We start from the raw sequence: 16,457 nt of genomic DNA, 5'->3' as shown, positions 1-16,457 counted from the left end.
ACTTAGTGATGGATAGGATGTAAATAATGAAGCTTTGGATGAGTTGGACTTTATATAGGGGGAAGCACAAGAGCAGGGTGTTGGAAAAATGAAGCCTGCAGATAATAAGAATGTGAACAGGGTTTCTTTGCCAGTGTGTAGAGCTAAAGACAGAGGTGACTGTTGCTGCACAGGTGAAAATATGCAGTCTTGGCATTGGATATGAGGTTGGAAGCTCAGCTCAAGTGAGCAGGGCACCAAGGTTATGCTTTATCCTGGTCAGCTTGAGCAGACAACTAGGGAGAGGGGGACAGAGGTAGGGGCAAAGGTGTGGACTTGCTGGCAGAAGCCATCCAGGTTGGCTTTAGGCGTGAAAATAATAATTTGGAGAAAGAACTGGCTCATCAATGACTTCATGTTAAATAAGCAATCGGACAGCACAATGATGGCAATGGAGTTCAGGGTTGTGACAGGAAAGTAAAACTGTCTGCCCACAGCAAACAAGTGAAAGCTGACACACGGAGTGGGGGGGGATTCTTAACCCCCCACGATGAGCTGTAGAGGGTTGGGTGGGGGTGTTCAAATTTCAACATTCCAAAACCCAACCCTAAACGGCCTGCTTCTGGTTTAACCCAGATTGCTGGGGGGGGGGGGGGTTAGAGAGCTAACGACTAACCTGCTCTCGAGTGGCAGGTCAGTTATTTAAATATAATGAAGCTGGGTGCCTTAAATTTCAACAGCCTCTTAGATTTAATGGCTGCAGGTCAGGTTTCCCAGGGCTTGGGAAACCCAGCAGTTGAAGGTAGGCGGGAGCTGCCGGATCCAGCAGGTAAGTGCCTTTCCAGTACTGCTTGTAGGCCAGGAGCAGGAGCACTTCCCCTCAGTTAACCTGCTTCCCTCCCCTGACGTACAAGCTCCTTTCTACCCAGTGATCTTTTCATTCGCCTATTCCCCGCCCTGCGATCACTACCTCTCCACCCCCCTATACCCAGCCCATGATCACCACCCTCTCCGCCCCCCCCACCCACCCAGGCCATCCCCACACTGTGATTTCCTCAACCCCACTTGCGATCTCTCTCTACCTCTCCTTTCCACTTCCTGGCTGAGGCCTTCCAGCGCAGGCCTTCCCGCTCGACAGCCATTCAATCTGACTGGCTTCTGGCAGGGAAACGGAGAAAAATAATTCAAATTAGGTCTTACCATTCAATTCGGCAGGACGACTGCCTTATCTGCATTTCCTGGTTTCCCAGCCACGACAAGAACCCCCCCACCCCCAACCCTCCGCCCTGTAAATATCAGTGCCCAAGTCTATGGATCAATGACTGGGCAGAAATATGTAAATAAGCAAAATGAGGAACCCTGGTGTGTACCTTAAGTAACCATGAAAAGCGGGAGGAATGCCTTTGCCAGATGGCTAGACCTGATTTACAAGCCAAATGTAAATGGATGACAAAGACACGTGTGAAGTACAACACTTTCTTTAACAAATGCATAGCCAACAAAAGGAAAAGTGTTCTTTAAGTCTCTTAGTAACCAGTTTTCTACAACCATTCTAACGTGAGTGACGACAACAGGATTACACTATTACTACAAAACTCCATTATGAAACATCATGTAAGTAAATCACTTTACCATATTTAACATAAAGAGGAATTGGCAGAGTCAACAGCATTAATGAAAGATTTACAGAACTGGGTAACAACTGTTAATTTATCTGATTGATGGTCTATTGCTAATAGAGCATCAACTAAATGTCTATTCCAATTGGCTCCTCATTTAAATGTATGTACAACTAGAATACCATTTCTACCAAAGTGGTAAAAAAATGTTTAGATAAAAGCAATTCAGGGTTTATCTTATAAACTCGTCCATAAAAATTCCAAACACAACTAATATAATGTGAAATGCATCTTCCGAACATCACAAGTGACACAGCATTAATAACTTAAAGTTATAGCTACCATACAATGTGAAATATAGTCAAAATACATATTAAAAATTCCATATGGTGTATTTTTAAAGTTTAAAGTATGTTCTTTATTAATGATTATGTCAAAATAAAAGAGTTCATGTAGAAAGAATGAAGAGTACAGGCCTGGGAAATAACCAGGAATAAAAGTGATCAAACAGCCACACGAGCAAAATGATTCTGTGTTAGTGAGAGTTCAATGATGCATCCAGAAGCTGGTTAAGGCAATGAATAGTAGAACCACACTGACTGGAAAGGTCCTAGGTATGTTCAATCTATACTGAATTAGCTATTCTCAGCTGCGGTCTTAGTGGGGATGTCATACTCAACATCTGAGATAGGGAGGGGAAATTGGATAGAGTTCCTGCTCCTGAACACTAGCCACTGACCCCTCTGGAAATGTGTGAAGATATCAATAAGGATAGAATCGGGATTAGAGGCTATGGGGGCAAAATTGGCAGAAGAGCTAGCTCCCGGAGGTGCTAACGGAGCTTTTGGAAAGGGACAATTTCACCCCCAATGTCTCCCTACCAGCTAATAGTACTGCGGGGGACCTTCACTGTCAGAAGTGTCGTCTTTCAAATGAGACGTTAAACCGGGGCCCCGCCTGCCTTCTCAGTGGGATGTAAAAGATCCCATGACTCTTTGAAGAAGAGCAGGAGTGTTCCCCCTAGTCCCCTCGCCAGTCAACCAACATCACCAAAAAAAATTATTTGGTCATTATCTCATTGCTGTTTGTGGAATCTTGCTGTGTACAAATTGATTGCTGTGTTCCTGCAGTACAACAGTGACTACAACCAATAAAGTACTTTTTGAAATGTAAAGTACATTGAGACATCCTAAGATTGTGAAAGGTGCTATATAAATGCAAGCCTTCCTTTTTTTTCTTTAGCCCACACTGTATAGGCTCACACATTGAGAATGGCCATTTGGCTGAAGTAAAGGAGAGTGCTCTCCATCCATGGAACTATGTCCCAGGGAGAAATCAAAATGAACAGGAGATAAAAATGAGGGAAAAAAAAAGACAAACATTTTTTTTTAAAATTGCATGTTGTCAGAGCAGTCCAGCAACTGTTATACTCCCAACCAAAAAGTCAAGAGTTAGATTCTATATCCTTCTGTCCTTCAAAATTGAGCATTTGCATGGGCAGCATTAGGGGTGATTTTCCATTCCATTCCTAGACTTTTAATGGGGCAATGGGCCCAAGTTTCGGGCCGCGCCTAGAACGGCACAGCCCCGACCTGGACACCCGTTTTTTGCGCCAGAAAGTGCGCCTAAAAAATACTTACCGATTCTCCGGCTCCCTGCAGGTCCTCTGGAGCTGGGCGCGGTGCAGCACGAGCTGTGGAGGGGGGGGGGCCGAGCCAGGTCCCTGCGCTGAAAACAGTGCCGGGACCTCTGCACATGCGCGCTACAGTGGGCGTGCATGGGCAGTAGCTCCAGGCGCCCGAAACTGTGTGGGAGGGGCCCGAAGCATGCAGCCCCCGGCCGAATGGCCTCACTGGGGCTGCGTGGATCAGGCTGCACCCTCCTACGCCCAGCTCCTGCTTCCTCCCGAATCGACCCGACCCCCGCTCACCCCCCTCCCCGTGGACCGGACCCCGACTGAACTCGACTCCCGCTCCCCCACCACGCACCGGACCCGACTCGACTCCCACTCCCCCCCACCGCCCCCGGACCAGACCGGACTCCCGCTCCCACTCCTAGACCCGACCCCCGCCCCCCGCTCCCACCCCCTGACCTGACCCGACCCCCGCTCCCACTCTCCTTCTCCTCCCACCACCCCCCCCCCCCCCCACCAGGACCGGACCCGACTCCCACTCCCCCACCCCACCTTTGGACCCGACCCCCCCCCCGCCCCAGACCCTGTAAATCCGGTGCTGGGGGTGGGCCCCACCCAAAGTCTTGAGCCCAGCCCGATCAGCCTCCCTCTCCTCTCTCCCCTCCCTCCCTCTTTCCCTTCTCCCCCTCCCTCTTCCTCACTCCCTGACAGAGACATACCCGGGGGGGGGGGGGGGCGGGGGCGGCATCCCAGCACGCTGTTGGAGGGCTCCTGGTGCTGCAGTCGGTAAGTAGAAAATGTTTTATTTATTGATTTTTTTATTTGATTTATTGGTTGATTTATTGATGTATTTATTATTTATTATTGATAATGGCTCTTTATTTGTAAAACTGAAGTGTTTAATGTTTTTAAACTTCCCTTTAAACCCCCCGCCCGATTTTCTAAGTGTAGGCAAGGTTTTTCTGAGCGTACAAAAATTTACACTTACTCCATTCTTAGTTAGTTTGGAGTAAGTTTTCACTGCCTAAACTTTGAAAACAGGCATAAGTGGCCAGACACGCACCCTTTTGAAAAAAAAATTCTGTTCCAAAGTGAAACTGTTCTAACTGACTAGAACTGGAGCAAACTAAATGCTAAGAATTGCAATTTCTAAGATACTCCATTCTAAACCAGTTGCTCCAAAAAAACAGGAGCAACTCAGGCCAAAACTTGGCCCCAATGTGTGGCAGTTGTGTGCTCCATTTCAAAGAGGGGAGAGCTTCAGATCATAAACAAGCAGAACCAGTTGAGCCCATGCAGAAACCAGTCAATGCTGACTACAGCTAAGGAGTGGTCCAAGGTTTAATCCATCCTCCCTCTGGTTGAAGGGTAATGGGTGGGTAGCAGTTGCAGAACTTCAAGAGGGGGATAAAGTTCAAAGCTGATTTGGAGCCAAGATATACACAAGTAACACAACAACAGCTTGTATTTATATAGCGCCTTTAACGTAGTGAAACGACGGAAGGCACAGGTGTATTCTGAGATTTAAAAAACTTGACACTGAGCCGCATATTAACACAGGTGACCAAAAGCTTGGTCAAAGAGGTATGTTTTAAGGAGCACGTGAAGCAGGAAAGAGAGGTAGCGAGGTGGAGAGGTTTAGGCAGGCAGTTCTAGAGCTTGGGGCCCAGAGAACAGAAGGCATGGCCAACGGTTGAGCGATTATAATCAGGGATGCTCAAGAGGGCAGATTTAGAGGAGCGCAGACATCTCAGGGGGTAACACAGCCATGATAATATAGTTTTCATATCAAATCATAGAATAATGCAGCACAGAAGGAGGCCATTCGCCCATCGTGCCTGCGCTAGCTCTTTCAAAGAGCTATCCAATTAGTCCCATTCTCCTGCTTTTTTCCCATAGCCCTGCATTTTTTCCCCTTCAAATATTTATCCAATTCCCGCTTGAAAATTATTATTAAATCTGGTTCCACCACCATTTCAGGCAGTGCATCCCAGATCATCACAACTCACTGTGTAAAAACATGTCTCATCTCACCTCTGGTTCTTCTACCAATTACCTTATAATTGTGTCCTCTGGTTACTGACCCTCCTGCCACTGGAAACAGTTTCTCCTTATGTACTCTATCAAAACCCTTCATGATTTTGAACACCCCTAAACCTCCCCTTAACATTCTCTGTTCTAAGGAGAACAATCCCAGTTTCTCTAGTCTCTCTATGTAACTGAAGACCCGCATCCTCGGTACTGTTCCAGTAAATCTCCTCTGCACCCTCTTGACATCCTTTCTGAAGTGTAGTACCCAGAATTGGCCACAATACTCCATCTGGGGCCGAACCAGTGATTTCTAAAGGTCCAGCATAACTTTCTTGCCTTTGTACTCTATGCCAGTGTTTATAATGCAAGGATGCCATATGCTTTTTAACAGCCTTCTCAACTTGTCCTGCTATCTTCAAAGAATTGTGTTCATATATCGGTCGGGTCTCTAGATTCCTGCACTCGCTTTAAAATTGTACCATTTAGTTTATATTGCCTCTCATCATTCTTTCGACCAAAATGCATCGTTTCATACATCATTGCATTAAATTGAATCTGCCATGTGTCTGCCCATTTCACCAGTCTGTCTAAGTCCTCCTGAAGTCTGTTACTATCCTCCTCACTGTTTACTACATTTCCGAGTTTCGTGTCATCCGCAAACTTTGAAATTATGCCCTGTATACCCAGATCATTAATATATACAGACAGGTGTGATGTCCGAAATCCGGAAACCTCGGGACTGAGGCCGTTCTGGATATTTCCGGATTTCGGAACGTTTCTGACTGGGCCGAGGTAGGTAGGGGAGGGGGTTTGGTCGGGCTGCCGGAGGTCGGGAGGGATGGGGTTGGTCGGCCGCCGGAGTCGAGGTAGGTAGGGGAGGGGAGTCATCTGGGCCGCCGGAGGTCTGGGTGGGGGGGGGGGGTCGGTCGGTCGGGCCGCCGGAGGTCGGGGGTCGGTTGGTTGGGCCGCCGGAGGTCGGGCGGCCGGATGTCGTGCCGAGGCAGGGGGAGGTCGGGCCGCCAAGGCGGGGCAGTCCGGATTACGGAACATTTTACAGTTTCCAGACAACCCCACCACGTATCGGCCCGATGTCCGGATTGTGTAACTCCGGATTTTGGACGTCACACCTGTATCAAAAAAAATGAATTGGTCCCAATACCTACCCCCAGGGGACACCACTGATATACTTCTTTCCAATCTGAAAAACAACTGTTCAGCGCTACTCTTTGCTTTCTGTTTCTCAGCTATTTTTTATCCACGCTGCCATTGCCCCTTTAATCCCATGGGTTTCAATTTTGCGAACAAGTCTATCATGTGGTACTTTCTAAACCACTTTTTGACACAACATCAACCACACTATCTTCAGCAACCCTCTCCATTACATCATCAAAGAGGTCAATCAAGTTAGTCAAACACTATGTGTCTTTAACAAATCCATGCTGGCTTTCATTTATTAACCCATATTTTTCCAAATTACAATTAATTTTGTCTTGGACAAATGACAATTAATTTTGACCACCAAATATGTTAGGCTGACTGACCTGTAGTTGCCGGGTTTATCGCTCTCCTATTTATTTGAACAGAGGTGTAATATTTGTAATCCTCCAGTCCTCTGGCACCTCTCCCAAAATTAAGGAGGACTGGACGATTGTGGCTATATTGTGGCCAGAGCCTCCATTATTCTTCCCTCAGCAACCTAGAATGCATCCCATTGGACAGGGTGACTTTTCTGCTTTGAGGGCTGCCAATCGTTTAACTACCTCCTCTTTATTTTTATCCTATCCAATTTCTCTACAACCTCCTCCTTTCCTGTGACACTGGCAGCATCCCCTTCTTATAGAATCATAGAAATTTATGGCTGTGAAGGCCATTCGGCCCATCATGCCTGTGCGGGCTGGCCGAAAAAGAGCCATCCAGCCTAATTCCACTTTCCAGCCCTGTAGGTTACAACACTTCAAGTGCATACCCAAGTACTTTTTCAACATGATGAGGGTTTCTGCCTCTACCACCCTTTCAGATAGTGAGCTCCAGACCCTCTTCACCTTCTGGGTGAAAATAGTTTTCCTCAACTCCCCTCTAATCCTTCTACCAATTACTTTACATCTATGTCCCCTGGCTATTGATCTCTCTGCTGAGGGAAATAGGTCCTTCCTATCCACCCTTTTTAGGCTCTAAAAGGTTTCATTTGAATCCCTATAATCTTTCATCATACCGAGAGCTCTAGCTTTGAGAATGAGTCCAATCTGTACCCAAACTATCTCCCATTGCTCATTTACTATTTTACCTGCCAATCTTTTGATTCCAATCCACCTGGGCTAGATCCCTTTTTAAAGTCACTGAAATTAGCATTTTCACATTTGATTTTTCTTTGTCCTTTTTCATAACTACTCTAAAAATAATGATATTGTGATCACTGTTTCCCAAATGCTCCTTCACTGACACATGCTCCACTTCATTCCCCAGAATTAGATCCAGCACTGCTTCCTTCTGTGTTGGGCTGGAAACATACTGATAAAAGTTCTCTTGTACACATTTCAAGAATACCTCCCCCTCATTGCCCTTTACACTGTTGTTTTCCCAGTCTATATTAGGACAATTGAAGTTCCCCATTATCACTAGCTTATGAACTTGACATTTGTCATAAGCTTCCGTTTTCTGTTTCACTTCAGTTGTCCAGGGAGCTCTAGTTTTGGATGCTCTTCCTTTCCCCCTCATGGGAATCTGCTTAGCCTGTATCCAAATTATCTCCTCTTTGAAGTCCTGCCATTGTTCATTTACTGTTTTATCTGTCAATCTTCGATTCCAATCCACCTGGACCAGATCCACTTTCAACTCTCTGAAATTATCCCTCCTCCAGTTAAGCATTTCACGTCTGATTGTCCCTTGTCCTTTTCCATAACTATTCTAAACTTTTCTTAAAAGTGGAGTGTCGGCATTGGTGAAAAACTAGCTGAAAAATAATGGTTATTGTAAAACTGAGGGTACAAAATAAAAATACAAAAGGGTATTGAAGGTAAGGCAATGTCCAGTACACAATCTGAAATAAAAACATAGAAAATAGGTGCAAGAGTAGGCCATTCGGCCCTTCGAGCCTGAACCACCATTCAATAAGATCATGGCTGATCATTCCCTCAGTACCCCTTTCCTGCTTTCTCTCCATACCCCTTGATCCCTTTCGCCGTAAGGGCCATATCTAACTCCCTCTTGAATACATCCAATGAACTGGCATCAACAATTCTCTGTGGCAGGGAATTCCACAGTTTAACAACTCTCAGAGAAAACGTTTCTCCTCATCTCTGTCCTAAATGGCCTACTCCTTATCCTAAGACTGTGTCCCCTGGTTCAGGACTTCCCCAACATCGGGAACATTCTACCCGCATCTAACTCGTCCCGTCCCGTCAGAATCTTGTATGTTTTTATGAGATCCCCTCTCATCATTCTAAACTCCAATGTATAAAGGCCCAGTTGATCCAGTCTCTCCTCATATGTCAGTCCCGCCATCCGGGGAATCAGTCTGGTGAACCTTCGCTGCACTCCCTCAATAGCAAGAATGTCCTTCCTCAGATTAGGAGACCAAAATTGAACACAATATTCCAGGTGAGGCCTCACCAAGGCCCTGTACAACTGCAGTAAGACCTCCCTGCTCCTATACTCAAATCCCCTCGCGATGAAGGCCAACATATCATTTGCCTTCTTTACTGCCTGCTGCACCTGGATGCCAACTTTCAATGACTGATGAACCATGACACCCAGGTCTCGTTGCACCTCCCCTTTTCCTAATCTGCCGCCATTCAGATAATATTCTGTCTTTGCGTTTTTGCCCCCAAAGTGGATAACCTCACATTTATCCACATTATACTGCATCTGCCATGCATTTGCCCACTCACCTAACCTGTGTAAGTCACCCTGCAGCCCTCTTAAGCATCCTCCTCACAGCTCACACCGCCACCCAGTTTAGTGTCATCTGCAAACTTGGAGATATTACACTCAATTCCTTCATCCAAATCATTGATGTATATTGTAAAGAGCTGGGGTCCCAGCACTGAGCCCTGCGGCACTCCACTAGTCACTGCCTGCCATTGTGAAAAGGACCCGTTTATCCCGACTCTCTGCTTCCTGTCTGCCAACCAGTTCTCTATCCACGTCAGTATATTACCCCCATACCATGTGCTTTGATTTTGCACACCAATCTCTTGTGTGGGATCTTGTCAAAAGCCTTTTGAAAGTCCAAATACACCACATCGACTGGTTCTCCCTTGTCCACTCTACTAGTTACATCCTCAAAAAATTCCAGAAAATTTGTCAAGCATGATTTCCCCTTCATAAATCCATGCTGACTTGGACCAATGCTGTCACTGCTTTCCAAATGCGCTGCTATTTCATCATTAATAATTGATTCCAACATTTTCCCCACTACTGATGTCAGGCTAACCGGTCCATAATTACCCGCTTTCTCTCTCCCTCCCTTTTAAAAAAGTGGTGTTACATTAGCTATCCCTCCAGTCCATAGGAACTGATCCAGAGTCGATAGACTGCTGGAAAATGATCACCAATGTATCCACTATTTCTAGGGCCACTTCCTTAAGTACTCTGGGATGCAGACTATCAGGCCCTGAGGATTTATCGGCCTTCAATCCCATCAATTTCCCTAATACAATTTCCTGCCTAATAAGGATATCCTTCAGTTCCTCCTTCTCACTAGACCCTCGGTCCCCTAGTACTTTCGGAAGGTTATGTGTCTTCCTTCGTGAAGACAGAACCAAAGTATTTGTTCAATTGGTCTGCCATTTCTTTGTTCCCCATTATAAATTCACCTGAATCCGACTGCAAGGGACCTACGTTTGTCTTCACTAATCTTTTTCTCTTCACATATCTATAGAAGCATTTGCAGTCAGTTTTTATATTCCCGGCAAGCTTTTTCTTGTACTCTATTTTCCCCCTCTTAATTAAACCCTTCTCCTCTGCTGAATTCTAAATTTCTCCCAGTCCTCAGGTTTGCTGCTTTTTCTGGCCAATTTATATGCTTCTTCCTTGCATTTAACACTATCCTTAATTTCCCTTGTTAGCCACGGTTGAGCCACCTTCCCCATTTATTTTTACTCCAGACAGGGATGTACAATTGCAGAAGTTCACCCATGTGATCTTTAAATGCTTGCCATTGCCTATCCACCGTCAACCCTTTAAGTATCATTTACCAGTCTATTCTAGCCAATTCACGCCTCAAACCATCAAAGTTACTTTTCCTTAAGTTCAGGACCCTAGTTTCTGATTTAACTGTGTCACTCTCCATCCTAATAAAGAATTCTACCATATTATGGTCACTCTTCCCCAAGGGGTCTCGCACAACAAGATTGCTAATTAGTCCTTTCTCATTACAAATCACCTAGTCCAGGATGGCCAGCTCCCTGGTTGGTTCCTCGACATATTGGTCGAGAAAACCATCCCTAATACACTCCAGGAAATCCTCCTTCACCGCATTGCTACCACTTTGGTTAGCCCAATCAATATGTAGATTAAAGTCACCCATGATAACTGCTGTACCTTTATTGCATGCATCCCTTATTTCTTGTTTGATGCTGTCCCCAACCTTACTACTACTGTTTGGTGGTCTGTACACAGCTCCCACTAGCATTTTCTGCCCCTTGGTATTCCGCAGTTCCACCCATACCGATTCCACATCATCCAATCAAGCTAATGTCCTTCCTTACTATTGCATTAATTTCCTCTTTAACCAGCAATACCACCCTGCCTCCTTTTTCTTTCTGTCTATCCTTCCTAAATGTTGACGACCCCTGGATGTTGAGTTCCCAGCCTTAGTCACCCTGGAGCCATATCTCCGTGATGCCAATTACATCATACCCGTTAACTGCTATCTGCGCAGTTAATTCATCCACCTTATTCCGAATACTCCTCGCATTGAGGCACAGAGCCTTCAGGCTTGTCTTTCTAACTTTGCCCCTTTAGAATTTTGCTGTAATGTGGCCCTTTTTGCTTTTTGCCTTAGGTTTCTCTGCCCTCCACTTTTACTTTTCTTCTTTCTATCTTTTGCTTCTGCCCCCATTCTACTTCCCTCTGTCTCCCTGCATAGTTTCCCATCCCCCTGCTGTTTTAGTTTAACCCCTCCCCAACAGCACTAGCAAACACTCCCCCGAGGACATTGGTTCCGGTCCTGTCCAGGTGCAGACCATCCGGTTTGTACTGGTCCCACCTCCCCTAGAACCGGTTCCAATGTCCCAGGAACTTGAATCCCTCCCTTCTGCACCACTCCTCAAGCCACATATTCATCAGAGCTATCCTGCGATTCCTACTCTGACTAGCACATGGAAAATATCCTCCAGAAACTACAGGGATATGGAGTAGGCACAACTGTATTTCAAATATATACTGAAGTGTCTGTGAATGATGATGATAACCAGATACATCATCTTGCATGTATGGATTTCATAATAATGCAGCAGTAATGGCCACAATATTTTAAATTTGTCCCCGTATCACAATAAGTAATATAGTACAAAGATTTTGCTGTTATTTCACCTACCTTTCCACTGGACTTCAAAAGAATGAAAACTAAGAAACGTCAGACACACTAGTAAAATGTGCCTGGCATTGGCAGCCTTAAATCCTGCAGAAACTACAGATAAGATCAGAGCAGACTCGAGGGTTTTTTTTTAAATAACCTAGACTTTTAGCCAAATTTAATAAAAAAAATGGTTGCTCTTGTATTTTTGTTGGCTTCTTGCACTGCCATTTGTTAGCAACCACAGCATTTATCTTAAACCAGACTCATTCAATCTTTACGAGTGCTAGATTTTCATTAGGATTATGAAACAGCAGCAATAACAAAAAAAAAGACCTAAATTTAATAAAAATCTAATAAATTAGACCTTTGGCGAGTTTAACGGAATCTAATGAATCGGACATTTGCTCAGCTCAATGCTTAACCTTCCTCAACTTGTGAGGTAGATGCAATTGGACAAAATTCCATAGAAGCACATTTATGCCAAAGACTACATGTACTAGGAAAGGTTTAACACAGGAAAATTGTGACGAGGCAGCATAGAAAATTATAATTTTCTCCCTCCATCTGTAATTGCAGACTGACCTTTCTAATAGGATAAAAATTTGGTTTAACTATATACCATTTGCAAAAAGCACAGTTTAAGTCTATCATTAAAATTTAAGTAGGAACCAAATATATCATCAGTATAAAGTTCTGCGGTGTTTGTACTACCAGTAGCAGACATCTGGATTTGCTGCTTTCTTTCACATAGAAAGTAAACCCACACAGAGGCAGTTACCATAAACTTGTTGCCGCACCCTTATTAAACTGTCAGATTTTCTTGCTTTGTAGGTTTCTAGCTTCTGTTTAAATTACGTAAATAGTTCTGGAAAACCAGTGTCTGTGTCCCAGGGATGTATGATTCAAAAAGACAGAAATAGCATTGTAAGCACAGGAAACCTGTCAGGACCCAACTGAGGGAAACAAGCTAGCCTAGTCCAGACACTATTTTTCTGCTGTCTAGTAGAGTTAAATACAGTCTCCATAGTTGCTCCATACTATAGAATGGAAAATGAAATTAAATATATTCTATATTCTAAAATGCAAACATGTTCGTACACTCATACCAGGGAGAAGAAATGGAAAAAAATGGTTCCGAGGAAAAAAAACTGAAGATGTTGTGAAAGGTTCAGAATGACCCTCTGGCAGTATGTTACCAGCGAAACGTAAACTTATAGCTGTTCTGAGTGAAGAGAAAGATTGTTTTTTAGTCAGGTCAGGACTAGGGTAGCCCACCATGGAACTGAATTCCCTCGGCTGTAATTGACTGTACACTGTGTTAGCAACTTTCCTCTGGCACAAGTTCACAAGATACACCATACAGATCAAGCAATTTTTTTGAGATGATGCGTGAAATGTATCATCCAGGCAGGGAACTATTTCTGAACAGCCTCTGGCCAATGGCCTACCTCAATGTAGTCCTTGGCATGACCCCAATCTCTCTTGGCATCCAGATTGCCCAAACTAAAACAATCCAGCTGTCTGAGGTGAATCTTAGCCACGGACCGACTAATTTTCCGAGTTACGAAATTAGACCCTGAAACAAAGATAACAGATAACATCAGTATAGTTATTCCGGCTGTTTAACTGCATCAAAATAGAAACAAAAATGCATTTAAGAGTTACTAGTTTTTTTGGTATTATGATATAATTTGTAAATTGAGTAAACCCAGAAGCTTCAAATCAAAGAGCCAAAAGCTCCATTTACACAGCAAACAACTTTCTAAAGCCTCTTTAGAAACTACGTAATAATTTTTCATTAACTATTTCGATCTTCAATTCAGAAGCCAAGCCAATACAAATGAATGCAACGGTCAGCCTATAAACACCAAATACACAATGCCACTCAATGTTTAAATTTTAATGTTTAAAAATGGAAAAATTAGAAAGTAATGAGTTTTAACAGTTTTTTACTTTAAAAAAAAATTATAGATAACATCAAACAATTTTAAAACAAAAATGTTGAACAGCATCGGCCAATACCATATAACAGCAATTATCAGAACCAACAGGCAAAACATGTTAAATAAAATGGATCTGATGATCAAATATACTGCTAAAATTTATAACAGTTGGAACATGTTCAGTGTAGCAAAATCTAACACAGTAATACAAAGCTAACAACACAAGTGACATAATATTCATTTCTATAAGTACTAAAAGTGATTTCACACTTACAGGCAAGTTAACGTTACTAATTCTGCACAAAGTCAAAGGGCTTGATTTTCCACTCCCTTGCCTCTCTGGTAGCACCACGGAGTGGCAGTAAAGAATGTTTTTAGGCATAATGGCGGGCATCCAGCTTTTACCACCCGGTCGGTAAATTCGGCTCAGGGTTCTAGTTTCAGTGAGATCATGACATCAATCATCGTGCAACGCCCTGCTAGCATCGCAGATGCAAAATTCGGCCCCAACGCCCCATTATACATCCGCCCCAAAAAATGCCTGAAAAAAACAGACATTTCCACAGTCCAGTAGGCGTTTATTTGCGGCATATGTAATTTAAGGAAGGAGGCTTCAACATCGCAGGCCACATTGACTGCAATGTTTGCGCACAGCACGTTGCTTGAAGCTCTGACTTGAAAGCGGTACTTTTATCTGCCATTACTGTGTTCAATGAAATAATTTAATGGGGGCATGACTAGTTCGCCAGTGTATCATCCTCCATGCTATTTCTAGGCGGCGCCAGGATACAACAAGGGCTCTTGGCCATGTCGGGCCACGTCTGAGGAGGAGGGTTACCCCCCACAGGTACCAATGCTCATACATCAAGCTCTCTGAGGAGCAGTGTGTGAGAAGGCTGCGCTTCCGAAAGGAAGTGATGACATAGATATACCATCTCCTACAGGCAGACCGATGCCTGGACTGCTCTGGAGGCAGCCTTCAATACTCCCATCAACAGATTTCTGAATTCATTGTAGTGTGCTGCATGTTGCACAACTTGGCCATCATGAGTGGCCAAGCATTGCCGGTGGAGATTGCAGCACACCTCAGGGAAGAGGAGGTACGATGACGAAGGGGAACCTGGAGAGGCCCCCACTGGATAGCCACACGAGAGGCAGCGAGAAATGCTGCCGGACCAAGAGTCGCACGTCACCAGCTCATAGTGGACCGGCTCTCCTACATGGAAGAAACTGAGGGATGGAGCTAATACTGGACACGCTATGTGCCCCCATAAAGGCACATCTCCGGTGAACGTTGCAATGATACACAAGACACCAATGGCAAAGGATGAAACAGACATTTTACGGCAACAAAAGTAACAAAAACTCCCCCCACCAAAAGAAAACCACACAATAGATAACGTTATGTTGCAGGGCACTGAACAACAATGAAGTGCATTAAATCAAGTCAACAAAAATCAGGGCATCAGCACAATCTTGTCCTGCACATTATTCTGATTTATTTAACGCTGTGATTTTCGGCTGGGGCGCAAAAACTTCCTTGTGTAATGCCTGATTTTGCAACCCCAATCATGAAACCTCATTTTTTGCCAAATTTTACAGACGAGGGCACAAGCCTTTTCCAGGCAGTATCAAGACCGGCCTGAAATCTTAAAAGCCGAAAATCAAGCCCAGAGATAGTATGCAGTTACAATCCCCATCTCTTATAGTGGATGCGTTCATATTAGCATGGTTGGTTCACTACATGAGGTGGACAGTAAAAAAATTGCCAGTGAACAGCTGGCATCCAAGTCAGCCACAGTACATTGAGGTAGACTGAGGTGCTGTGTTGAGTCGTCATGCCTCATCTTCAGCAGCTCATCCATTTTGTTTTGGTCAATTTTTGTGCTGAAGCTGATTGTTTTTCTCTGTCCAGCCATGTTTGCTGCTGCAGTCTGTGCGGCTAATACAAACTGTAACCCAGTACTAAAGACAGGGGTTAAATAGCCAAGGTAATTGCACCTTAACTCGGTGCAAACAGCTTATTCTGCCCAAATTCGGCAGAGAGTTTAATACGATATAAGCGGTGACTTTGTCATTGACATCTATGGGAATGGCAAACGGTTAACGGTAGTAACCCGGTATAAACAGCTGGCCACAATAACCATGGGCAGTATAGATGGTGGGGACTGTACAATATACATTTAACTTATTGCACAACCCACCTAAAGTCAAAAGGCCTCTTTTTTAATTTAGTGAAGTACTTGCACTATATTGAAGCAAAGAAGGATAAAATTGTCTGTCATGGACTGGTGAGTATTAATTATTTTCCTCCACAAAGCCTGCTTAAACTTTTTCCCTCAGACACCAAGTCACATAATAAATTGATCATCAGATTCCTAATGACAAACTGAGACTTAAAGGATAAAACTGCTGCACTATAAATATGTGAAAGTAACAATTAAACTTGCCTTGAAATAAAAATGTCAATTGGTGAAATGTTTCACCGGGATTTTGGATTTAATTAGAAGTCACATTAGAAAAAAAAAATTAAAATAGGGTTCATCAACAGAAGGCAAGTTAACTTTGTTCCTGAACCCGATTTGAACTCCAGCTTTGTGACTGCATTTTTCACTAGCCACCATCTGCTGTTAAACTGGGTGATCTTCAACACTCCCGCAGAGAATTGCCTCAGCCATGGCTTTGCACAGCTGGGAAGCAAAAAGGACAGACACTGAGAATGTCATGGCTGA

General features: G+C 44.1%; 1 protein-coding gene across 1 annotated transcript in view; it reads right to left on the bottom strand.

Annotated features, from left to right (window-relative positions):
* The window catches only part of gmds (GDP-mannose 4,6-dehydratase), a 785,829-nt gene that overhangs the window by 435,807 nt on the left and 333,565 nt on the right, over window positions 1–16,457 (bottom strand). The window contains exon 7 of the mRNA XM_070879821.1: window positions 13,231–13,358. Coding sequence (XP_070735922.1) covers window positions 13,231–13,358 — 128 coding nt within the window. The remainder of the gene's footprint in view (window positions 1–13,230; window positions 13,359–16,457) is intronic.

This window comes from Pristiophorus japonicus, chromosome 5 (assembly GCF_044704955.1).
Source record: "Pristiophorus japonicus isolate sPriJap1 chromosome 5, sPriJap1.hap1, whole genome shotgun sequence".
NCBI classification, from domain to species: Eukaryota; Metazoa; Chordata; class Chondrichthyes; family Pristiophoridae; genus Pristiophorus; species Pristiophorus japonicus.
This window is presented reverse-complemented; position numbering and strand designations above follow the sequence as displayed.